The following is a 26,828-nucleotide window of genomic DNA, read 5'->3' as shown; positions in this document are numbered from 1 at the left end:
TGCAAAGTTAGACCTAAACATTAGGAACATAGCATCAGGGAGGGTTCAGCCCCCACTTTTTCTCGCAGCAAAGAAAATTATAAAAAGATTTTAATAGGAGTCATAGCCCCCCCCCCCACTTTCAATTTGCTTCGGACGCCACTGCTATTGTTTCTTTTTTCAAAGTGCATTGCACAAACTAAATATACTTAATGTAGTTTATTTTTATTATATTTAATTTGTATTTAACTTTGGATCACTCTCGCCCTTTTCCGAAACCGATAAAAAATTGTATTTGGAATCCGGAGTAACCTCTCATTTTGAGAGCTCTCTAGTACTGAAGTTACGAAAGTTAGTCCATGTGTGTTTGTTGTTATTTTGCCGACCCGTCTGGCGGTCTGACAGTTGGTAAGATTTAGATAACTCTGTATGTTTTGTATGATATATTATCCAGATCTTTGTGATTTGATATTTGTAGAATTTATTGAAACGAAATTCTACCGAGGACGCGAACGATTTGATAAACCTACGTTCTCTGTAACTCTCTTCAGTTATTGCATCAGACTTTTTACATAATTAATAGGTACATGTACATTGTTTTCTTCGTATATTTGTATGCATAATTAGAGACGTAAACACGTATTTAAATGTTGAATACAATCCTATCACAATTTTTGATTTGAAACTATTAACACGTGTCGTTTAAGAAGTTGTTTTGAAAATGTTTGAAATTGGCACAATTTGTTTTATTTCAGTGTTGGAATTTCTCAATGCAGGGCGTGAATTACATTAAATTAACACAACGCCCACTTTGATAAGAATCACCTACATTACACTTCACTCAAGAGAAAGAATATGAAGGTTTCTGAAGTTTTACATTGCAGCTTCCCTGTCTGGTATCCAAAGTTTAAACAAGTTTCAATTAAAAGGTAAGTTTGTTTTTACATTTTACCTATTAAGCAAAAAAAACACCTCACTTTGAGATAAAAATTATCACAGGAATGTTTTATCTATGAATGAGTTTAGGTTAATGAAAGAATGCTTTTTTTATTCAATATATCTTGAGTAAAGTATACAAGAAAAATCATGCTAAAGATAAATTAAGAGCAATATTTAGATGACAAAATATGAAAAGAATACTCTTTGACTCATTAACTATTTTGTATTACAGTATTTTGATACCTCTGCCAGCAGAATTTTTAGAGTACCTACACACTGATGGAGTCGTGTTGCCAGAAGGGTAAGTGCTGGAGATTCCTCATTAAGGTGGCTCACTACATAGTGAAATATTTTTTCAAATCAGCAGAAAATTACTTGATTATGATATCATTTAGGTAATATTTATTCGTTTGATGAGATATCGGCGCTTCTGATTGGTTGAAAAATTTCTTTGATACCTGCATCAATAAAATTTTGCCGGATCTACTTTTCTCAACTGTTCTGATTTAACACTATTTATAGAATGGGAATTTCCAAGATAAACACTGTCAACAAAATGTAAAGTTGTGTCTGTTTTATTGTCAGCAAACAAAATGCAACCTTGTGAATATAAAAACTTGAAAGTTTAACCTTCAAAATTAAACAAAACACATTGTTTGATTCACGAAATAGAAAATTAAGCGTCTTCTCACGATTTCGTCTGCTTGAGATCAATCAACATTTACAGCGAGGCTGGCTGTTTCTTTCCAGGAATATTATAACGAACAAATAGGCCTAAAACTTTCACGGTAACACTGCTGTTCAAATTTGGTAACGATAATTTTTTTAATTTACACACGTAGATGATCGGTCATCAGAATAAGCGTCGTAAAGAAAAGCTATGAGTAATGCATCAACTCCTTCGGTGCATTCCAAGTGGCAGATATACCATTTAAGTACATCACTGGCTATTTAGTTACCACAACGTTTACAAAAGTCGCTTATACATACTGTTCTTTGTCGATATATCAGCTATTTTCGTCCACGATCGCCTTTCCTTGGATGGTTATGTCCAGTTGCATATTTCAGCGATCTCACATGAAAACTAGTTTTATTAAGAGTTTTTCTGTACAGTGAATAATATCACAAGCTATCGCATGTATTTTCCTTTCGTTTTCAATTTAGCCGGTTCAGATTTTAACTCACTATTTGTGTTTAATCCATTAAATTCAGCACAATAGCTCTGCATCAGCTGAAGGCGCATCCATTTTGAATATTGTTGCTGTTGTTGTTTTGTATTCATACGCGCCGCTTCATTTACATTATTTACATTTCTGATCAATGACACTTCACATTTTTTTATTTGAAAATGTTTAATTAAATGATAAGAAATGAAGATAATAATTTTTCTATTGATCGACGTATCAAAGAAAAAATTGACAGGAAAACTTTTTCATCAATGCGCTACGCGCATTGATGAAGTTTTTCAGTCAATTTTTCTTTGATACGTCGATCAATAGAAAAATTATTATCTTCATTTCTTAAAGATATCATAATGTATAAGAAGAATTGAAGTCTAATAGGCAAAAAAATTGCAATTTTGGATGAAAAATGACATTTTCAAAATTTTAATTCAGTTAACATGACGAAAGCTCCAAACAGATTCGAACTTATCATCTGTGGTTCAGAAGCCCAATACTTTAACCACTGAGCTACGACGATATACAACCCAATCGAACGATATAAACAGTTTAACAAAACATTTAAATTGCTATCTTGTGACGTAGTGTCTTAAAAAGTATAAGTGTAGGTGTAGTGAGGTACCTTAAACCTGAGGAATTAATATCCACAGAAAATTGTGAGAAGCACTCCTTGCAGATATAAAAATCTTTCTATCATTTTTTCAACAGTTTTTAACTTCTTAAAGTTGTAATAAAAGTATATGGTGTTTTAAATGATTTTAATATATTACCCTAATTTGTTACCAAATTGTGGAAATAAATACTTGAATAAAATAAGGAATCTACAGTACCGGTATTCATTTTAAATGATGACATATTTAGATTGTTAATCCCATCTTTTGTTTTGTCTTCAATAAATTTTACTATATAAAACAAGAAGAAAAGTATGTCATCATGGTTATTTTTGAATTTTAAATTATACAGTGAAATATGGATTAAAAGTATGTAACTATCAGAGTTTGTTCATTGATCAACCTCAAGTTTAATTTTGTTTTTTATTTAACAACAGGAGTCTGGTGACATCAGGAGACAGAGAGAATGATGAAGACCGAGTTGGAGAAGAGGTAACTAGAAGTGGGTTGTATGGCTGAATCTTCTGTGAAACTAAGGAATGAAACAAGTCTGTAAACACTTTATAACAAAACTTAAGAAGTTGTTTTAGGTGATACATGTGTAAGAAAAAGAGAGAGACTGCTGGTAGAATAGATGCCTTCATAGTAACTGCAGTACTACTCTCTTGCAGGGCAAATATTGATAAATTTTAGCAAAGTTTAAGTAGGCAGACAATTAAATGATGTAGTTTAAACAATTAACGTTCATATTAACATCATATTTCACCAAACTATGTCATTTTGTCCTGAAAAAGATCAGTGCCACAGCTACCGTGAAGCGGTCTATACAAAGAAAAACCAAATGAAGGCAGTTACCTTTACAATTCTGACTTACAGGAATATGTTCAATTACCCCAGTCACTTCAGATAAAAATCAGAAAGGGGAAAAAATTCATAAATATTTGCCAGAAATAATTAATTTACTGTACCACACATTGTTGCTTTGAACGCCAGGTAGTTTGACCTTGACTTTAAGCTCTCTGTTTTTCTGTTACAGTTAGATGTTAACTGGGACACAGACACATTGGAAGCAACGGTAGGTAGTGTCACTAACTATTAGTTTTTTTTTTCAAATCTGTAAACATATTTCTTTAATCAACATCAAAATTCTGATTTTTTTAGCATCCGCCAGTATTCTTGATTTGATGAATTTCCAAATTTTGTCTTTAACCAAGTTTAACTATATAATGTTGATTACCCCCCCCCCCCCTTCCCCAAATTTAATGTTAAGGTAGGTTGACAAGTTGTTACACGAGACATGAGTATATATTATCATGTAGAAGCATTAATTTAGCTGTGTAATTCTTTTAAACCCAGGCACCAAGTTTCCCAGACTTTGATTCAGCCATCAAGAAGGCCATTAATATGCTGGGTGGGAGGGTGTTTCCTAAACTCAACTGGAGCTCTCCAAAGGTAAGCAAATCATAACAAAATGAACACTTGTCAAATATCATTTAAATGCAAAAGAATTTTTCTTGGTTAGGGTGCTGATTTGTTACAAAAAAAGAGTTAGATTGCAGCTGATTTATCACAAAAATAGGGCTGGTCATCTAGTATTCAGTGAAACATGATTCAAGGAATTTGTCAATTTAGAATTGATTCCACTATAGGAAAGATGGCTTTGGTAAATAAGTGATTGCAAAAAACATACAGTTTTTATAAAACATATATTAAAGTTGAATCTATTTTCGTACTTCTTACATTGTTGAATCTTGGAACCAAGGGGCTTATAACTTATGATCTTGAATTTTGTGTGATTCCCATTCTAAATTACATATCGCAGAAAAAGCATGGTTACATATAGTGAACATGTACAATGATTTCATGCTACATGTAACAGTTAAGTGAATTTCATTCCTTCAAGTCTTGTATCCTGTTATTTGCTCTTCTGATATGATGTTTATACAAATTACAATTGTTCATTTGTTCATATATGTATGAATGTTTTATATATAAAGAGGAAAGTGCTTGTACCGTGCAAAAAAAATAACATAACAAAATGTTAAATGTTTAAAAGTAGCTATTTTACCGAAACTATTAATAGCATTACTTCTTTTAACAGGATGCCACATGGATCGCTTTTGACAAAAGTTTAAAATGTACCTGTCCTAGTGATGTTTACCTGCTACTGAAAAGTTCAGAGTTCATAACCCATGACCTTACACAACCGTGAGTACAGTTTGATTTAAGCTCAAAGCAGCTAGTAAATATAAGCCACGAGTACATATTGTAAATTACTAATATACTAAACGCAAAGAATTAATATCGACATTGAATTAATAGAGAAATCCATTGTGGTTTTTGTAATGTTGCTTTTATTTTTTGTTGTGAATTATATGAAATTTAAACAAAAGTTCAGTGCTTGCAGTATATATATTTTTGCGATTTGATAAATACATGTATAAGCAAATTCATGTAATTAAATTCTTGTGTAAAATAGGTAGAGAACAAAGTCCTCTTTGATCTTTTGTCAGATTTATTCACTGCGAGGACTATGAGGAGAACGAAGAGCAGCCAAATATTGGATACAGTCTGATACTACGGAAGTGGCAAGACTTAAACCCGGGCTACGAGTTCCGATGTTTTGTCAGAAATAATAAACTTATAGGCAAGTGGTATTTATAGCATTGAGTGTGTATGCTATGAAAATAATTTAATCTTTTGATTTTTGTCTGGAAGTAACTGTACATCTAATTATGATGGTGCAACTTTACTTTTCCTAGTTTTCTTTTTGAATACCTGTATTCTGTTTTTATTTATGAAATTTAAAATTCTCTCTTAATAACCTAATGTTGATATGGCTTCATATATCGGTGCTACCTGTATATTACTTTCAGTTTCTTTTCTACTTTAGCTTTACTTTTAAAACATTAATTTATAAGATTATACATTGTCATTGTGTTATATTAAATATGGCTGTACTTCTTATCAACAGCTATTTGTCAGAGGAATCACACAGCGTTTTATGACTTCATCAGACATGAGAAGACAGACATTGTCTCTGACATCCAGGCTTTCTTCTATCACATGGTTAACCTCAAGTTTCCAAATGAAAACTGTGAGTGTACATGTATAAGCAAATGTGCACTACACTTTGTTCCATTCTGTTCCTGCATACCTAATATTTCAAATCTTTTAAACACCTTTGTCAAAATCATATTCATTCACTAGAACGAACAAATTTTAAGGTTTGCAATTTGAAATGCCCCCTCTGTTTCAAAACTTTATGACTTTTAAATGTGTAAAACTTCTGAATTATTAATGCAAGGTAATGTTTTGTTTTTAGATGTTTTTGATGTCTACAGAAGGGATCAGGTAAGAATGAAAATAGTTCACAACTGAGACCAAAATAAGTAATGTTTAGTTTCTTGGTAATTGCTGCATTGGATCTAACGCTACCTCATTTGTTAAATCTTTATTGGCCTATTGATATACAGAAAGCCCACTTTTTCAATTTAAGGTCAAAAAAGGAAAAATGAGTTATATTTCTTTCCAAAGTATTGATTTATCTTGCAGAATTAATAGTTTAAGACCTGTGGACAAAATTCTTTAAAAAGATCCTATTTTCAATTCATGTAAACATATAATAATGAACAATTGTAAGTACATTATCTGAAATCATTTTACTGTTTAAAGGAGTATGGCATGTCAAACATTGCAATATTCAATATTTTCCATTTGTATTGTATAATTTTCCATTTGTATTGTATAATTTTCCATTTGTATTGTATAATTTTCCATTTGCATTGTATGAATTTCATTTGTATTGTAATATTTTTTATTTGTATTCTATAATTTTCCATTTGTATTCTATAATTTTCATTTGTATTTCAGGGGAAACTACTCCTGCTAGACTTTAATCCTTTTGGTCAGGTGACTGATGGTTTGATGTACACTTGGGATGAACTGACAGACAGTGATGTAGACCTCAAGGGAACAGACAGCGAAACAAAGGTAGCAACTGTTATACTGTCAACCAGGGGAAATTGTTTAAATTTCCCTAAATTTTACACACAAGCTGGATATCTTTCAAAATTTTTCAAACCTAGCAGAGGATGTCGCCAAGGCGACCCGATCTCTTCTTATTTATTCCTACTGTGTGCAGAAATTTTGGCCTATAAGATAAAAAGTAATAAGAATATACAAGGAATAGTAATAGATGATACTGAATATCTTATATCTCAATATGCTGACGACACTGTACTAATTTTAAATGGCTCAGAAAAATCCCTCAAAACAACTATTGATGAATTGAATAATTTTAATACAATCTCTGGACTCAAGATTAATTTATCGAAAACACAATTAGTCTGGATAGGCAGCAAAAAATATTCTACTGAAAAATTATGTCATGAAATGAATTTTCATTGGACAACACAATTTAAATTACTAGGCATCCAATTTGACGTAGATCTAGCAAATATTCCAAAACTCAATTATGATAAAAAGTTAGTTAAAATTAAAGAAATCATCAATCAGTGGAACAAAAGACATACAACTCCTATTGGTAGGATTACTTTGATCAAATCTCTTATTATATCACAAATGAATCATTTGTTTATTTCACTTCCAACACCATCAAATAAATTTATTAAAGACTTAAATGAAATATTGTTTAATTTTCTTTGGAAATCTAAGGTGGACAAAATAAAAAGAAAACAAATTACACAAGAATACTCAGATGGTGGTCTCAAAATGATTGAAATAAATAATTACATCCAAAGTCTAAAGTCATCCTGGATCAGAAGATTGATAAATAGCCCAAATTCAAAATGGAATATATTATTAAATAAATCAATTAATACGGACATAGTGCTGAAGACTGGGCCAGACTTCATATCCTGTATATTAACTAATTTAGTTAGAAACTCCTTTTGGAAGGATACATTTATTGCTTTTAAAAATATACAAGATAGAATGAAATTACTTACATGGCATGAATTTATTACACAACCCATATGGTACAATAAGAATATTACAATGGGGGGGAAATCAATTTTCTTTATTGATTGGTTCAATAAGAATATTGTTTATATCAATGATTTGCTGGATGAAAATGGGTCCTTTTTAAGTTTACAAGACCTTCAAAGTAAGTTTGATGTCAAGTCAAACTTCCTTACTTATCTTGGTTTACAAAAATCTATTTTAACTAGTTTACATTATCATGGAATCTCAAAAGAAGATGATAACCCAAGGCCTTTTATACCTTTCCACATTAAATTATTTTGCTCACCTCGAAAAGGATCTAAGATTATGTATAATATTCTAAACATGGAAAATGTCACATCTTTCAATAAATCAAAATGGGGATTATTTTTTATGTTGTCAGACTTACAGTGGAAAACCATATACCAGTTACCTTTTGTCAACATTAAAAGTACCAAATTACAATGGCTGCAATTTAGAATTAATCACCACATTCTAACAACTAATAAATATCTATTTAAAATAGGAAAGGAATGTAGTAAGTTGTGTAACTTTTGTAAACAACATGATGAAACAATTTTTCATGTACTATGGGAGTGTCCTAATGTTCAAGAACTCTTTCAGCAATTTTTTGAATTCTGTCAATCAAAGAGAATTACAATCCAAAGAGATCCTTTAATTTTTATATTCGGGCTACACTCTGACCCTATTTCTACAGACATTTATTCTATCTTCTTGGTTATGAAATCCTATATCTATAGGAAAAGATGTCTTAATGAAGCACTAACAATTCATGAATTACTTATAGATATTAAAACACATATATCAACTCTAAGATATATAGCTATCCGAAATTGCAGATTAGATGATTTTTATAAGAGATGGGAAACTTGGCTTTTTCTTCTTAATAGACTTCACTAAACAATTATAGCAGACTCTGACTATATAGAGATGATATAAAACTATAAATCAATTACTTACTCATGTTCAACAACCAATTCTCTCTCTCTCTCTCTCTCTCTCTCTCTCTCTCTCTCTCTCTCTCTCTCTCTCAAGGAAAAATTTTGTTTTGAAGTAAATTTTCTCAAAGCTGTTATCACTTTATTGTATACAAATGCATTTGATTGTTCAACTTCAAATAAAAAAAAAAAAAAAAAAAAAAAAAAAAAAAAAAATTCTTTAAAAAGATCCTATTTTCAATTCATGTAAACATATAATAATGAACAATTGTAAGTACATTATCTGAAATCATTTTACTGTTTAAAGGAGTATGGCATGTCAAACATTGCAATATTCAATATTTTCCATTTGTATTGTATAATTTTCCATTTGTATTGTATAATTTTCCATTTGTATTGTATAATTTTCCATTTGCATTGTATGAATTTCATTTGTATTGTAATATTTTTTATTTGTATTCTATAATTTTCCATTTGTATTCTATAATTTTCATTTGTATTTCAGGGGAAACTACTCCTGCTAGACTTTAATCCTTTTGGTCAGGTGACTGATGGTTTGATGTACACTTGGGATGAACTGACAGACAGTGATGTAGACCTCAAGGGAACAGACAGCGAAACAAAGGTAGCAACTGTTATACTGTCAACCAGGGGAAATTGTTTAAATTTCCCTAAATTTTACAGCATTACAAAGAAGGGTTCATATTTAATTGTATCATTGGAAACTATTTTGGGGTGGATAGGGGCACCTATCATGATTTCTACATGCCTGTATCTTACTTTATGCCAAGACCATAAGGAGCATTGATAAATGTGCATGTATAAGTTATCTCTCTTCTTTTAAAGCAGTGTATTTGAAGAAATATATTTTAGGGTCTTGCAAAGCTAAATCTAACATAAACCTTTAAAAATTAGTACTTTTTCATTTGGCAAAATATAGATATTAATCATATCATTGGAAATTTGACATTGAACAAAAAATGTACATTATTTGAAAATCAATGCAAATTCAAAAATTGAAAAGGTACATGTATTCATAATAAAAATTGTATTTGTAGCAGCCAATGTTCAGGTGCAAATGTACATGTACCGGTAATACCAAATAAACTGTACAAATGTACATGTAATACCAAATAAACTGTACAAATGTACATGTAATACCAAATAAACTGTACAAATGTACATGTAATAGCTAATAATTATTACTTATAGCATCCAGTGTTCAGGTACAAGGAGAGTGAGGGTATTCAGCCTAACCCCCTGTCTACATTTGGTGTCCCCCGGGACATTCTGGACCTAGCCACAGGCACTGATGCCAGTAAACTAGTCGATCTACTAAAACTTGTAAGTAATTGTTCATAAACTTTATGTTTCACCAGTATTGTTGCTATATCAAGTATAAGCATCAATCTTTTTTAAATTGTCGTATTCATTTAATGTGTCATTATTTGAATTTGACCTCATCATTTTTGAAAGCTTTCATGTTTATTATCGTGAAACTTTCCCAGCCTGAAATCTGTTTTTTGATTTAAGAATAAATTATAACTACTGGGAAAGTCCCTAACACAATTTGCTTTTTAGATGATTTTTAATATACTTGTCATTATTATATTACGTACAACTGTCTGTCTTCTACAGAGGCAACAGCAGCAAGAGGAGGACAGTAGCTCAGATGAGGACAATGATCAGACCTGACAAATACCTTAAACTATGACTTGTCCATGGAAGTGGTTCTTACACAGGACTGACCATTAGAGAGAGAGAGAGAGAGAGAGAGAGAGAGAGAGAGAGAGAGAGAGAGATTTTGAGGTCACTCAGAAGGTTGTTCAGATCAGCAGCAATATTTTCCTGACAAATTTTGTTTGCACATAAATTCATACATCAGCAATGATACAGTATGGTAACTGTATTTGTTTTTTTATTAAATTTTTTATGATATTGTAACAGTTTGTTTTTTCTTCTTCCACTCTAAGAAAGATGTATATATCATTTAAGTTTTGTAAGCGAGTCGATCCTCTGGTTATTGTAAGGAGAGAGAACCCTGGATGGAAGCTATGAATGGTTTTTAGCTCATCTGAACCGAAGGTTAAAGTAAGCTTTTCTGATCACCTGTTGTCCGGCGTCTGTCTGTTTGTCCTACTGTCTGTCCATCTGTCCATCTGTAAACTTTTCGCATTTTTGACTTCTTCTCTAAAACCACTGGGCCAAAGAACTATATATGATATTAGTCAAATTTGGCCCCCATAATTCGCTATTTTTAAAATGATTCAGGTACCTTAATTTGTTGTGTTATCTTATAAAAGAGTTGACAAGAAATATGTTTTTCACCTATTAATTTGAATTATATGCACTCACTGGCAGTATATGACGTCAGAAGTGACGCTATTTTTATAATTCAATCAAAATCAATCAAAATTTTACATTTTTCTTACCTTTTTTTCGAATGGGAAATATAGAGCGACTCTGAACAAGACTGAACTTTTTGTCACTTATAAGTATTGGAAAAATACATCTTTGGTGAAAAAATTTTGTTTGTTCAAGCAGTCGCTCAATGTTTCCTTGAAAAACTGCTTCAAAACAAGCCGTTTTATGCTACAATTAAGAAAATGGCAGGAAAAGGTAAACTTTGTGATGTCATATTGTTAAATTGTGGGCACTAAAATCAAAATGAAAATTATGAAAAAACTTCAAATGTATTTTTGTACAAATAAAACAAAGAATTACAGTAAAATGTCAATGTTCATTTTAGGGGGCCATTTTAGGCTCAAACCATATATAGTCCTTTAACCAAACTTGGTTCAAAGCATCCTTATGGGAAGAGGATTCTAAATTGTAAAAATAAAGGGTGTAACCCTTTTCTAAAGGGAGATAATTGCGAAACAATGAGTATAGGGTGTGTGTCTTTAAAAATCTTCTATCCTAGAACCACTGCATCAGAAATGCCAATATTTACACAAAAGCATGTATACATAGTGAAAATTCTAAATTGTAAAAATCGTGACCCTCAGACCAAAACTGGGGCCCCAGGCAGGGTTCAAATTTAAGCATAGAAATAGGAAGAAAACATGTTTAAAAATCTTCTTCTCAGGAACCACTGCACCAGAAATGCCAATATTCACACCAAACCATGTTTCTTGAAAATTTTAAATTGTTAAAATCGTGACCCTCGGACCGAAACGGGGGCCCCAGGCGGGGGTCAAATTTTAACAATGAAATACATAGAAAATATGTTTAAACATTTTCTTCTCAAGAACCACTGCATCAGAAAGCCAATAATTACAGAAAAGCTTGTATATATAATGAAAAAATTAAGGCCTGAGGTGGGGTTCAAAGTTTTAAATAAATAAAAAAAATGTTTAAAAATCTTCTTCTCAAGAACTACAATGCTTCAATTTGTGAGATTACTATGCAAGCATCCTTAAATAATTTAATCAATAAAGGCGTGACCACCGGACTAATACTTGGGCCCCAAGAGGGGTTCAATGTTTAACATAGAAATATATATTATGAAAAATGTTTAAAAAAATTCTTTCCAAGAGCTACAAAGCTACAGTTTGTGAGATTACTAAGCAAGCATCCAAAGATAGTGTAGATTCTAAACTGTTATAATCAACCAAAAACCACGGAACAGCTTTGAAGGGGTTTAAAGTTTAAAATAGAAAATAGCATATGGTACGAAACAGAATGTTAAAAGGAACTGTTGTTCATGTGAGCGATGTAGCCCATGGGCATCTTGTTGTAAACATCTTGAAATCATGTCCTTCGCAATCAATTCACACTCGGAACTACTCGGATGTCTCGCGCACTCGACATTAACATTAGTATGTATGGAGCTTAGCGGAATCGGCCGAGGATTGCCGATTGATCAATTCACAATCTGTTTAACAGATATTTAGCTCCCAAACTTTGGATTGGTTGATTTTAAATCATATTTTGAAATTGCATCGGAATTAAAAAAAGAAAGATGTGATCCACCTTTACGATTCTAATAAAAAAAAGTTAGTAGGATCCACCAAAACTGGCCAATTTATGTGCTCAACACTAAAAGTGAACGTTTGATAAGATAGACAACTCTAATATAAGTCAAGGGATAAATAACCTAATCATTTGTAAAATTGACATGGTAAATGACGACTTCTGTTAGATTTTGACTGACACTGTGCGACTTTAAATTACATTTCAGATTTCCTTTTAGAAATTCATCCTCGAATCAATTTTGTAGCAGGGTAAAGAGGGACGAGCTTGATATACAGTAAAACTCGTTTAGTACGAACACGAATATAGCGAATTCTCGGATATAGCGAATTCTTTTTAGAGTCCCCAGTAAAATTCTTAACAAACCTTTGCAAAATTTTACGGTTTTAACGAATTCGGATATAACAAGTTGGATATAGCGAACTGATTTTGAGTCCCGCAGAAGTTAATGATAACGAAATTTAACACTTTTATAATGAATTTCTTTCAGTTTAATAAAGTTTGTACTATACTTTTTAACATAATACTTTGAATAAATTTATTTTCATATAAATTATTTGACTAACAATCCGATCATTATCATCATCATTTTTAAGTGAATATTTTTGTAATAACCTAGGATTAATGCAGGGCGAAGTGTTATCACCTATTTTATTCAATTTATATGTTAACGATTTCGAAAATAGCTTTTTAAATGCCGGTTGTTTGTCTTACGAGTTATCTTCCCTAAATCTGTTTCTTTTAATGTACGCTGATGATATGGTCCTGTTCTCTGAATCTGTGGAAGGTTTACAATGTCTTTTGAATGAACTACATAGCTATTGTAATACTTGGAAAATGCATGTTAATGCGGAAAAGTAAAAAATTGTGGTTTTTAGAAACAATGGCAGAGTAAAAGATAGTGAGTGTTGGCATATTGGTAATGATGTTTTAGAAATTGTACAACAATTCACTTACTTAGGAATACTTTTCAACTTTAACAACAAGTTTACCAAAGCTGAAAAACAATTATCAGAACAAGGTAGAAAAGCATTGTTTGCGCTTAGAAAGAATATACGGGGAATGTCATTTAATATAGAAACATTATTGTCGCTTTTTGATTGTTTTATTGGTGGAATTGTTAATTACTGTTCAGAAATATGGGGAAATAATATAGGTTGCAATATCGAGAAACTTCATACAGACTTCTGTAAACAAATTCTCGGAGTGAAGAAAAGTACAAATACTGCTTACTTATATGCTGAATTAGGCCGTGTGCCCCTTGTACATTATAGAATGTTTAACATTATTAAGTTTTGGAAAAATGTCTTAATTAGTGACAATTGTATAATTAGACATTGCTACGAAGTTATGTATATTAATTGTGAAGAACACGGTTATAAAAACTGGGTTTTCTATGTAAAGAAAATTCTCATTGACCTCGGTTTTCTTGATATATGGTCTAACCAAAAAATAAACAATGGTATTTTACAACTTGTAAAACAAAGAATTTTTGATCAGGCAAAACAAGATATTTTTGCAAATGTTGAAAATTCAAAGAAATGTTCTTTTTACAAATATCTTATCGATGGTATACATCTTCAATACTATTTAAGAAAATCTATTCCCATTAAATTACAGAAATATATAACTAAATTACAACTATCGTCACATCGCCTGGCTATTGAAACTGGTAGATATAATAACACAAATAGAGAAAATAGATTTTGTCCACATTGCAAATCTAGTGTTGAAGATGAATTCCATTTTTTATTTGTTTGTCCTCTATACAGAACATTGCGCAGATTATACATGAAAGAATATTATTATAAAAAACCTTGTATGTTTAAATTAATTCAACTTTTTAATACTGACAATGTCAAAGATCTCTGTAATCTTGGCAAATTCATCTCAAAAAGTATGTTATTAAGGGACAACTGTATTACATAATTGTAGTCTTTTGTTTTCTCAACCTGTATATGTAACAGTAAATGTTATTATCTGTACGTGCACAAGTTCTCCTGTAAATACACTACCACCTCATGTTATACATATGTCATACTGATAAGCTGTAAAGCTTAAAGAAATAAAGAATTGAATTATAGGTATCAAACTAATATATATTTATTCTAAGCGTCAATTAGTAAAAATTATAGTCTGGTAAAAGAAAACATGTATACAGTGAATTCGCTATAGCTATTTTTACGAATTCGTTATAGGGATATAACGAATTACGGATATAACGAAGTAAATCAGTTGGTCCCTAGGACTTCGCTATAACCGAGTTTTACTGTAGGGTTCCATTGGTATTTTCACTACATTGTATATAGGGTCATCTCTTTATTTAGAAAGTTTCGACCCCCCCCCCCCCCCCCGTAAATATAAAATTTTATTCAATATTCGCCCATACTGAAATATCCCCCAATACTTAAACACGGAAATCAGGGAATCGCGCTTGATTAAACTGAACAGGTGAGAAAGGGAACAAAACTTCTTTCAAAACTGACTCCAATTATCATATTCATTAACTTCTTATGGAAACTAAAATGATGAATTGAGATGCACTGACATCTTTTATCCTTTTGTCATCTGAAGACCTCCATTGTTAAATGATGATACAGTAGATATATGTCAGTAGTGATTAAGTTCAACTTAATTATCTTTATGTTTTAACAATTAAAATTTCTTAATATCACGATGTTTCAAATTCGTTGCTGTGTATGATGGATTGCATTTCAATCAGTCAATCTTTGTCAATTGTCAAGCAAGCAATCTAAAAATCCTCTTTATTTCGGCAAGAAGCACACTTACCTCTCTCTCTCTCTCTCTCTCTCTCTCTCTCTCTCTCTCTCTCTCTCTCTCTCTCTCTCTCTCTCTCTCTCTCTCTCTCTCTCTCTCTCTGAACATAAATGTGATGAATGTGAATTTTTTTTCTTTGTGAAGAATATTTTCAAACTCTAACATTATTGGATTCTCTATTCCAAAATATTTTTTAAATTACGTCAATCTGATTAAAATCAGATCCTCGATGCTCCCGTTTTAATGATGTGGCGAAACATCATTAAAACGGGAGCATCGAGGATCTGATTTTAATCAGATTGAAATTACGTCAGCGTTAATTTGAATGCCAAGTGACCTAACAGGGATAAATTATAAACTTGTACGGTAAAATACCAACGCGTTCTTTTTAATATTGTTTGAACTTTCAGGATATGAATTGGCATTTTAAAGTAAAAGATGTTTCTTTAATTAGTAATAACACGAAAATAATTCGCTGAAAATAATTAAAATGATGTAAGTTGCGTGATTTATGCTTCTTTAAGTTTTTTTGTGACGGTTAATGGCTGTGGTTTTTTTTATAATAGATGCCACCTTGTGCTTTTTATAGCTACTCTGATGCCCTCTTTGAATGTTAATGAACCCAACCTGTTTTGTACAGTTGTACAGCATTTATAAAATAATGTATCCTTATTTTCTTTTACTTTTTTTTTTTTAGTTTTCAGGTGTTCGTTTTATCGAAAAGTCCAAAATGTTAATTACATGACTCTATATATTTCCAGTGAATGAACCTTCGGATTAAAATTTTCTGATACCAATCAATGTATTCTAGACGTAAATCAATCCGGTTAAAACTGGTGTAAGAGATAAATGTATTTTATATTGGTTTATAAAGGATAAATAAGGGTTATTAGCAGAGCATTGGAAAAAAATATACATGTACATAACTCTCTGAAGCCATTAAGAGGCCTCGATGGTCGTGGCCATTTTTAGGCTGTATTAACCTCCTTTAGAAGAAGAACTCTGTATAAAGATATAGGGAAATGATAAAATTTGAAAGCTAAAATATTTGGGGGTTTTCACTGAATATTAGTTAAAGGTTAAAAAAAAATATGACAAAGTTTAAGGTAGATCTGACGGTTAGTTTGTTGACCATCCAGCCTTCTTAACCGTTGTACATTGTAAACTTGTACAAAGTTACTACCATAACATTTCTTTTACCGTTTTATGAAATGATGCAAATTACGTGGGTTGTATATCTAAACAAATACGCGTATAAATCTGCTTGAATTTTAATTGCATGTCTGAGTCTTTGAATTATTTTTGTTGTTTTCATGATACGCTCCTATCTTATTTCCGGGATCATCATTTGTTTAACGTCCATGTTATAATGTATTCTTCACATGTCCTCTTAACTTAGTAACGTATTCTTTACGTCATCTACTGAGTAACTGCCCCCTTAACATAGGAAATTCAATTGCGATCATACAGCTACTTACAAAGTCGAATCCCGATCTAACCGGTTTAATACATGCACACAATCCGTAATCTTTTAACAGCTCTTTCAAACATATTATTGAGCAGCTAGTGTACATTTATATTAACTGACGGCGTTGATAATCCAAACCTTTTGTTTTTTCTTCAAAGCTCAATACCTTCATACCAGCATGAACAAGCAGGAATAAGCAAAGATATTTTGTCACTAGTATACAAATGATTTCAAATGTACGACTCAAACCAATTGATATTGATTCTGATCCTAAAATTCCATGTAACCGAACTAGTCAAATCGGAGGCACTTGCATATGCGCATTTTGCATAACCAACGTAATGATTCAGTGTTTATTTCATCAGCATGACAGATGGATCGCCAAATTTAAATTTAATTAAATTTCACGTCAAAATTGTGACATGTTAAAGGAAAAAAAATTAAACCGAGGCGAGTTGGCGCGCACGAAGTTGAATGTCCATTTCCCTGACAAGATTTAATGGTGCCAGGTATTAAAACCGTGTCGACATTTTATGGAAATTTTACAAAGATTTCAATTTATAAGTAAAAATATTTTTCTGTTATATTTAATGTTTTATATACTGGTACTATAGTAATTTGAAAATCTTGTTTATCTTTTGCCACAATTTGAATCCGAATAAGTGTCATGTCCTGTATTTTGCATGAATGAAATACTCTGAACTCCTAAGAGAATAGTTTAAACAATAATCATGTATATACACGTATTTTGAGACAATTTATTTATCATGTCTTTTCGAATAATAACAATCAATGTATATCTAACGTAAATAATACGTCATACATTAAAAATAAAACAACAAGACCGGAACACTGACGTCTCCCTGTGGGACTTCACTAACACCTCCCCGGGGGTACACGAGAGGGTCTACTCTCTGTGTTTCCCATCCACTGCGCTGTACATGTAGGTATTTGGCTCGGAAGTCTTTATGCCAAGGGGTTTAGAACTTTGTCAGGTCTGTATGAGCCAACCTTTTATCATCAATCGCTCGAAATGGACATTTCAACAGACGAACACTGATCTCTCCGAAAAGGACATCGTTAATTTAGAAAATCAATAACTATACACACTTTCCAATTAACAAGTCAATCATTTTATGGTCAACAATTGAAAAAAAGTAATAAATAAAATAATAATACTGATGTCTCTAGTTAACAGAAAGACAAATAAAACACGAAAACAAAAATGATATCTCATTATTCAATCACATTGTATGCATCAAACTTCTGTTCTCTTTGACTACTGTTTTTCCTTTTCCCCCAAATCAGACTGTTCAGTCATCAAGTCACACACATACACTTTCTGTTTATTTTTTCACACCTTATTTACCGGTCTGCCTTCGAAGTGGTAAGCTTCTTGGGGGCTCTCGTCTTTTCTTATTCTACAAAAGAAAATAACTCAAAAGTTTGAAAAGTTACGCTCATATCGCAGTGCTGCAGCTGCACTTAGCCGTTGCGCATGCGCTCACGCTACGTTGGTCAATGCGAACTGGGAAGGATTTGACAAGCTTTGCGAAAAAGTATGTCCAGATCCTTGGCTGAGCCTGGAAGCCGCCACGCCGCTCTGAATTGTAAATCTGCTATTCAGAAGAGCCGTCCTCGCAGTGCTTGCAGGGAGGTAGTTGCTTAGCACAGTAGGCATTGGAGTTTGCAAGTAGAGGCTGCTACCTACAGCGCTTTGATGAGTCTGGAGTCGCGGGTTTGTATACGCCTGCGTGGGATTAACACTCATAATTTGCTGCATCGCGCGCTGCTGGAACTGCTGGTGCTGTGCTAAGTTAGAAAGTTGCGATTGTTGCATTTGTTGGTTTGGATGGAAGCCATGATTATTATGGCTTTGACCTTGCTGTTGCCGCGCTGAATTCAAGGATAGATGGCTCTGCTGTTGTGTATTTTGCTGCGGTGTGTGATTTATATTTTGAGTATTTACTTGATTTTGTGACTGCTGTTGAGTATTAGTTTGCTTATTATGTTGGTGATAGTTAGGTTGGTTTGGGTGGTTTTGCTGTTGGTTATGGGAACTTGTATGCTCATTTTGTTTGTGTAATTGTAATTGCTGGAGAGTGTCTTTTGCTCGTTGAGCTGCGTTGGCATTTTTTTCATACACTTCATTTAATCCCAGAATATGACTAGAATAGCGCTCCATTGCTCTATCAGATTTCGACTGAATGCTTTGCTGCGCAGGGGTCTGCTTGCTCTTTAGGTCCGCTATTTTTTCGCGCTTTGCGTCTTGCACCACCACCTCTCTCCAGTAAGGATTATGCTGAAACACCCTACTTACCTGGGTTGTGGGGACAGGATATCTTTTTTGCGAAATATTGTTTACATTCTGTTTTGGAGATATTGATTGTCTAATGGTGGCGGGCTCGTTGTATAATTGCGGTTGGGGATAAGGTCCAACTGGGCGGGGCTGAATTGGCTGAGGACCATGACTAGGCGCTCTTGGAACTGGCTGAGGATACATTCTTTGTTGCGGCGCTGGCTGAGGAGCGATGTGCTGTCGGTTTGGAATGGCGTATGGTTGTTGAGGATATGATGGTTGTGTGTTCGGCCTCTGTATGGTTTGTGGCATATTTGGGTGGTGGGCGGGACTTGGTCCGTTGTGGACGGGTCCCGCTACAACTGGCGCCGGCGGTCTTTGTTGTACAGGGGGGAGAGGTTGGGGTACATGGGGATAAGACGGCTGTCTCTGTTGGTTGGGATGTGAATATGGTGGTGGTTGTTGTTGAATGTGGTGTTGTCTTGGTATTGGGTTCCTTGGCTGAGATTGTGGAACTGATGGCACGGATGGAACGCGTGGAACTGAAGGAACTGAATTCATGTAAGGCAAAGGTGGACGTTTACCCGGTTTGGCTCTAACGACTTGCAAAGGTGCGTTTGTATTCGATTGAGGTTGATTTGGATACTGAACTGGCCGATTCGGGTGTGGTTGTTGATACCTTCCTTTGCTCTGTATCTCTCCAATGAATGACTGGAGGGAATTTGGTTTCTGTGCCTGAGGTTGACTATGTGGTTGAGCATAGGGTGTTCGTTGATGTTGTACCGGTGTGTGTGGTTTGTTAACGTGAGGTTGTGGGGCAACATTGGGATGAGGTTGCGGAGCTCTCGGCTGATTGTTTGGAGGTCCGTAGTTTGGAGGTGGGCCTTGTGCTGGAGGTCCATATTGTTGCTGTTGAGGAGGTTGGTAATTGTTTTGCTGACTTGGAGGTTGCTGAGCGTGAGCATGAGACTGAGGCTGATTTGCATGAGCGGGAGGTTTGTTAGCTTGAGCAGAAGGTTGGTTTACATGAGCAGGGGGTTGATTTGCATGAGCAGGAGGTTGATTTACATGAGCAGGAGGTTGATTTGCTTGAACAGGAGGCTGATTTGCTTGTGCAGCTGGTTGGTTTGCATGCGCAGAGGGCTGGTTTGCGTGAGGGGTGCTTGGAACTGGTGCCTTTGTTTGTTGATTAGCCGGTCCTGGCGGTGTTTGCGTATTGCTTTGAGGAGCAGCAGTTTTTGGTTGGTTGACGTGAGGGGAATGCTGGCTGTTCTGGTTATTGGCTGCATTGTTAGAGGAAGACGACGGAGTTTGTTGCTGCTGGTTGTTGTTAGGTTGGTTGACATGTGGTTGTGGTGTGTTTGGTTTGTTTTGTGGTGGTTGATTGTTATTGTTTGTATTTTGTGGTGAGGCTTGATTGGCTTTTGGCTGGTTGATATGTGGTTTACTTGCTTGTTGCGCTTTTTGCTGATTACCACTCTGTTGAGCCGGGTTATTTTTTCCCATTGATGCCTTCGGCCGCTTTTCGGCTTTTCCTACTCTTTTTGCGTGGTTTATTTGTTTCACAATCTGACTTTTGCCTATTTCTCCTCTATGCATATGATGAACCATTCCCATTTCAAAGTCAACAGGACGACCACATGTATGATATTCACCGTCGTATATTTGTCTTTTACCAGGCTCTGGGTTTATGCAACGTCCATGGAAAGCTACTCGTTGTGCTTGGCAAACGACGTAAAATGGCGTCTTCTCTCGTCCCCTCCAAACGTTGATTCCGTCCGGAAGTCCTGAACATGTAGCATACCGGATGTGACAGGGGGAGCAGTGAGCGTTTCTGCAAGAATGCGCCAGGTAATCGCCTAAAAGCAAAATGATTCAATTAAGTACAATTATCATACAATGTAACTGTAGTCCAAATACACTAAGGCTAAAAGTTGTTGAGATAAAAACGCCTGTATATAAGGGTTTCTCAAGGGACTTACAAGGATCAAGTGGCATTTTTCTTTGACCACAGTTGACAGTCGTGTAATATTCACAGCTTCCGGTGGTGGTGTCGTAGACGGTGGGGTAGGGACACTCCCTCAGGTGCTTGCCCCACCAGTCCTCCTTGGGATCACCCCCACAGTCGTAGTACTGGGCACAGCGGTTGGGGTGAGGAAACCTCTTGGTGGAGCCTGGGGTGCATTTTGGCCGCCAGGTCGACTCACTGAAGGGTGAGTAATGTCTTGACCCAGGGGATCTGGCCGCGGGGTCCCCCTTTGGGGCTGTATAAGGAAGTGGGTCCTTGTTACCTGTAGAATAAAAAACAAATCATAAATCTGAACTATTCCAGGTAATTTTGAACAGGAATACAGAGCCCGTGAAGATTTTGACAGGGTTCTTTAGTTGCGCTGTCAATGACGGAACGTATTTGATACATACAATGTACAGTAGTAGTCGAAATATTTAGTTTTGTTAATAGTGTTGATTGTCATTAATCTACATAAATTGGCACACCTGTCTGACGTATTAACTCTTTAGTACTCAATATCGGTAAGTGTATAACCTTAATTTTACGATTATAAATTTTTATTACTCTGTAATGGTTATTCCTGAAAAAAGCTTTTCCTATTATGATTGTTTATGAGGAAGTTTTATAGTAGGAATTCAGATTTTTTAAATCTTGTGTAAGTAAACATAGAAACAAAAACTACAATTAAATTAATCTAACTCTCTGTTTCGGAAGGAAATACTGCTGTCCTTGCGAATGTTTAATCTAATGGGGAAATGTTGTCCAATTTTAGAGCACAACGTAATTATAAAATCACTAAGACGGTGAATCATGAGTACATGTACTAACACTGACAAACGAAGTCATTTCTCTGTCACGGAGAATCACGTTTTGAAGAGAGTGATTCTTTGAAAAGTTCATTAACATAAATACTAGTCTCTTCGGGATCCAAAATTCAATTAACAGCCTAAACGTTTCAAAGTTTTGTGTGGTTCCAATTAATGAGGCACAAAAATTTGACAAGGGTCCTATTTGATTAAATTAGCTTCATAGATGTTGTTTTTGTGGTACTTTTTTTTTTTAGATTTACATTGTTTAAAACACCAGACATCCTAATAAGTAAACAGGTTAGGGAACTCAAAAAATTTTCTTCGCCTCTTAAAATCTGTTTTTGGATGCAATTTATCATATCATATTGTCTACACAGAGCGTAGATTTATGACAGCTGCGAACCAAAATTAATCCTGGAAACGTATGAAATTTATCCTATTAAAAACTTATGTCACGAAAACATTTACATTTCTAAGGCAAGAGAGTATTTGTTTGAAGAAAAAAAAAACTTTAAACCAAAAATTTAATTTCGGCCATAAAGTTAAAATAAATTAATAAATTAAAATATAGAAATGGCATGAGATAATATTGTGAAAGAAATACATGCATTTGCAAAAAAAGTGTGGAGAAAAAAGCCAACCAAATTAATTGTAAAAAATATGGAAACATTGTGTGTACACGAACGGAAAAGAGTATTTATTCTCAATTCACGTAAATGGTAGTGAATATTATATACTTTTAAAGAAAGTTATCAACTTCGGAATTGAAAAGAACCATGATGAAATAAATTTCAATGTTAACTATTTTGGTATGTTTTATGTGTTTGAATTTTAATAATAATAATTTAAATCACCAAAAAAAAAACTTTTACTTTTAATTGTAAAACCAAGAAATGCCTACTTTGTGTGCAAGTATCTTCCGGACTTCCAACCGGCACGCATGCGCCGATTTCCTGGCTCCAGACTGTGTTGGGTCCGCACTGTAGTCTCCAGTCTTTGCCCTGTCCACACAGGTAGTACACCCGACAGTCTGCGAGGTCAGGCCGGAACTGCTGTCCCAGAACTCCGTCACAGGGCTTCTGGGAAGACACACAATCCAGACATACCGAAAACAATAGGGCTAGAAATCCGAAACGATTCATTGCTAAGCGTTGGAACCTGTGCTGAGAGCACACTGTACGTCCGAATGTTCCGGGCTCCTTTGCCAAATGATTGCCGTTAACACAATCGACAGCCTCTTACGAAATGCATATCATCGGTTCTTTATGAATATATTATATCTAGTTTTGTGTGCTGTAATTTATGCCTTATTTGTATGCAAATGAGATGTCATGTCAGTACACGTCACGCATTTTAATTAATAGATGGGAAGTGTATTGCAAGAGAAAAAAACTAATTGGTATGAAAAGCGTTACTGCTATAATGATCCGAGTTTTTGAATTCGATTATCATATCAGTGTGCTGTGGCTGTCAAATGCAATGTCTTGAAATACTCGGGGATCAGTCATTAATTAAACATAAGAATTTTTGTAGGGACATGCACATTGATATGCTGTTAAGTTAGCCCTGTTTCTCTGGCGGTCTCTAGACCAATGTCTGTTAAGTGTGACTTTGTTAAGTGGATGTTTTTGTGTTGTGATACCGTACGCCATTTCTTTTTGAGGAAGCTACTGTACATCTGCATGACCAACAAGCTATACATTCACCAATGTCTTTTACAATTTTTCTTAAATAGTATTAGTAATTAATTGCAAATTTTACGTCATAATTAAAATATGTCATAAAGACAGCATTATTTACTCCAAAAAACTAATTAAACTGATATAAAACTTGTTTCTTTTGTAATTGCTAAAATTATTAACATTAATTATTATTTCATTTTGTAATTACTAGACTTTTAGCCTATTAGTCTCATTGCATCGCATTCCGCATTTCATTCTCACATTGGCTACCATGATATAATTTTGACTAGATATTATTGTAATTAATGTAATGAAATACATCGAGAACATAATTAAATTAAAATAAATTGAATGTTACCCTTTAATTCAGATTCAAACATATGTTAAACAGTTTTATTTCCACAACATCATAGGTATTTTTAGTGACAAGATCACAATTAAAATGTCGGACATATATTTCAGGACTTGTTTATGTCAGGGTGACAGTTTCTACCTGTTAATCTTTTTAATTGTATTATCCAGAACTCTGATAAGCGCTGTATGATAAGTAGCACTTCATTTTATGACGTAAAAATGAGTGAATCATTTATGCAAAAATTCAGAGTTTCATTTAGTCTGGAATGATATGGAGCAGGATTTTTAAGCCTGTTTTTTGTTGGGTCTTGAAAATCTTGCCCAATGAAAACAATATTAAGATGCAACAATTTTTCTATAGCTATGTAAACCATTTTCACCTTGAATATGATATTTGTTTTCAAACAACTAACAGTACTTCTTTTGAATTATTTGATTCATTAATTATTCAGACAGTTGTTTATAACTTATAACTGTAATTTACTAAACAACAGATATTGCTTTATAAACCCTAGTCACAACGGACAACAGATACTGGTATTGCCTTTATAAGCCCCAACCAAACCGAACAAAAGATTTTGCCCATATAAGCCCCAACCAAATCAAACAACGGATATTGCATAAAACCACACGACAACTCTTGCCTTTATCAGCCCCAACCAAACAGGGTACGAGATAAAAACCATTCTGGTCACTTTATTAAATATACTTTGAATATTAGAAGACTACATGAAGTTAAGAGTTGGGTAGGTGATAATCTTGATAAATGATATCTTTTGTAGTTTTATAACCTTTTATAGCACATTGTATGAGTAACACGAGTATATTAAATATAATAAAAGAAAATCAATGCTGTGGTTTTATCTTTTTTCGAGTGAATCAATTTTGATGGATTTAGTAAAAATCACAGTTTCAAGGATGCGTATATATATATATATATATATATATATATATATATATATATATATATATATATATATATATATATATATATATATATATATATATATATATATATATATATATATATATATATATATATATATATATATATATATATATATATATATATATATATATATATATATATATATATATATATATTCGTGTCTACTGGTCTTTACAATAATTACAATGTTATTAGGTATAGCACTGAACAATAACCATTTATTGTCCTGGATCAATCTAAATCCACGAAAATCTCTGTTTGATTAATATTGATACATACTTTATACAGACCCTGAAACGTGCTACTACACCAGTTGCACGGTTCGGTTCGTTACGCTTTTTGAACGGTACGGTTCGCTTTGTGAACGGTACGGTTCGTTTTGTGAACGGTACGGTTCGCTTTGTGAACGGTACGGTACGCTTTGTGAACGGAACGGTTCGCTTCTTGCACGGTACGCTTTGCTAAAAATAGCTGCACGCTTTGTGAACGGTTTGCGCGCTTTATTAATGAGGTAGGCGTGGCCTGAACGCTTTGATTTTTCTCGATATAATTTTGTTTAGTTTTTGCCCGATCTACTTCAGCAAAGAAGTAATTATGACAAGATTTTTATCTTTATATATATGTGATATATTAAAAATGTATTTCAATCTATTTAAAATCAGAACTTCCATCCTTTCCCCCGTTTTTAATTCGTTGCGTGAAACGTGTACTCAGTGACAACCGGGAAGCGGATGTAATTTTAATTTTGATTAGTCTATTATTATTAGTATTTGATTTTAGATGAATGTAATTATTACGATAGATTAAAAGAACTGTGACTTTTATCCGATATATTTTTGTTAATTCAGCGAGATGTCGATAATTTTACGAAGCATCTTACGTTTTTATTTTGAATTGAAGTCATTAAATATGTCTAATCCATTTAAAATTGCTATGAAAAATTGCCCCAACTTTATTCCGATGTTTCTTTATTTCCTTTATCGTTGTCTTGATTCTCGGCTAGTTGTTCTTTTTACAAGCATCTTCCTTTTTCTTTATTCATAATTCGTACAGTATGATAATTCTTTATTGCGTAGTAATGAGTACTATTGCAGATCAAATTGCCCAAGTGAATATACGATGTAAAAGTACACGCGTTTATTGATAAGATGAATAATGAATTTCAGATAAGAAATCTTGAAATCAACTGTAATTTATCTTTTTGACGCGAATTTTTATTTATTTAAATATTGATTCTATGATTTTCTGCACTTGTTCGTATACACAGATCATACCTACATTATGTACATGTAACCCGTCATCGCTTCTCTTATCTGAACTAAGATCGCGTGTATAGTCATAATATGACTTTTAGTTGTTTTTTTCGTTAAACTATACATGTACATGTAACATATTTCTTACGATATATACACAACTGGATATACACAAGTCAATAACTTTTAATGGCGATATTTATCATGTTGTTGAACAAGTGTCCGCTCTTCAGTGTATGCATGCGATTTAGCTGACGTTTTACAAATGCTGACTAACCTGTTTATAATTTATTTACCTTTTTACACACATACTTGTTGTAAACAGGACACGAAAAAATACCCGGTAATCAACTAATGTTTAAAGTAATAAATATATTAAGAATTTATCTAGTAACAAAAATAATACGACAGCGAGGGAAAAAGACTCTGATCGCCAGTACATGAGTTATATAATCACGAAGTCGGAAGGAAATTATTCTTGAATAATTTCAAATAGGAACACTCTTTTAAATAGGAATTTAAGAAAACATAAAACAAAACGTCTTCATACAATGATTTTCTTCTAGCCATATAGGAGGAGCCAAGTAGCACGCGGCGCATGGCCTGATCTGTACTG

The 26,828-nt window shown here is 33.5% G+C and overlaps 2 protein-coding genes across 2 annotated transcripts; one reads left to right on the top strand and one right to left on the bottom strand.

Moving 5' to 3' along the window:
• Nucleotides 1–303: 303 nt before the first annotated feature.
• LOC105342379 (translation initiation factor eIF2 assembly protein) lies at nt 304–10,436 on the top strand. The gene is made up of 15 exons (XM_066082363.1): nt 304–387; nt 735–908; nt 1,151–1,219; nt 3,148–3,202; nt 3,747–3,785; nt 4,067–4,162; nt 4,812–4,918; nt 5,224–5,357; nt 5,685–5,807; nt 6,036–6,064; nt 6,584–6,737; nt 7,822–7,838; nt 9,122–9,259; nt 9,847–9,978; nt 10,273–10,436. Exons 2-15 carry the CDS (start codon nt 835–837, stop codon nt 10,327–10,329), a joined length of 1,224 nt encoding a protein of 407 aa, XP_065938435.1. The 5' UTR covers nt 304–387; nt 735–834; the 3' UTR covers nt 10,330–10,436.
• Nucleotides 10,437–17,595: 7,159 nt separating this feature from the next.
• Nucleotides 17,596–23,217, bottom strand: LOC105342380 (uncharacterized). The gene is made up of 4 exons (XM_011449305.4): nt 22,876–23,217; nt 21,137–21,445; nt 19,176–21,013; nt 17,596–18,276 (listed from the first exon to the last, which is right to left on the bottom strand). Exons 1-4 carry the CDS (start codon nt 23,114–23,116, stop codon nt 18,217–18,219), a joined length of 2,448 nt encoding a protein of 815 aa, XP_011447607.3. The 5' UTR covers nt 23,117–23,217; the 3' UTR covers nt 17,596–18,216.
• Between the last annotated feature and the right edge of the window lie 3,611 nt (nt 23,218–26,828).

This window comes from Magallana gigas, chromosome 4 (assembly GCF_963853765.1).
Source record: "Magallana gigas chromosome 4, xbMagGiga1.1, whole genome shotgun sequence".
Taxonomy (NCBI): domain Eukaryota; kingdom Metazoa; phylum Mollusca; class Bivalvia; order Ostreida; family Ostreidae; genus Magallana; species Magallana gigas.
Note: the sequence above shows the minus strand (reverse complement) of the source record. Positions and strands in the feature narration are given on the sequence as shown.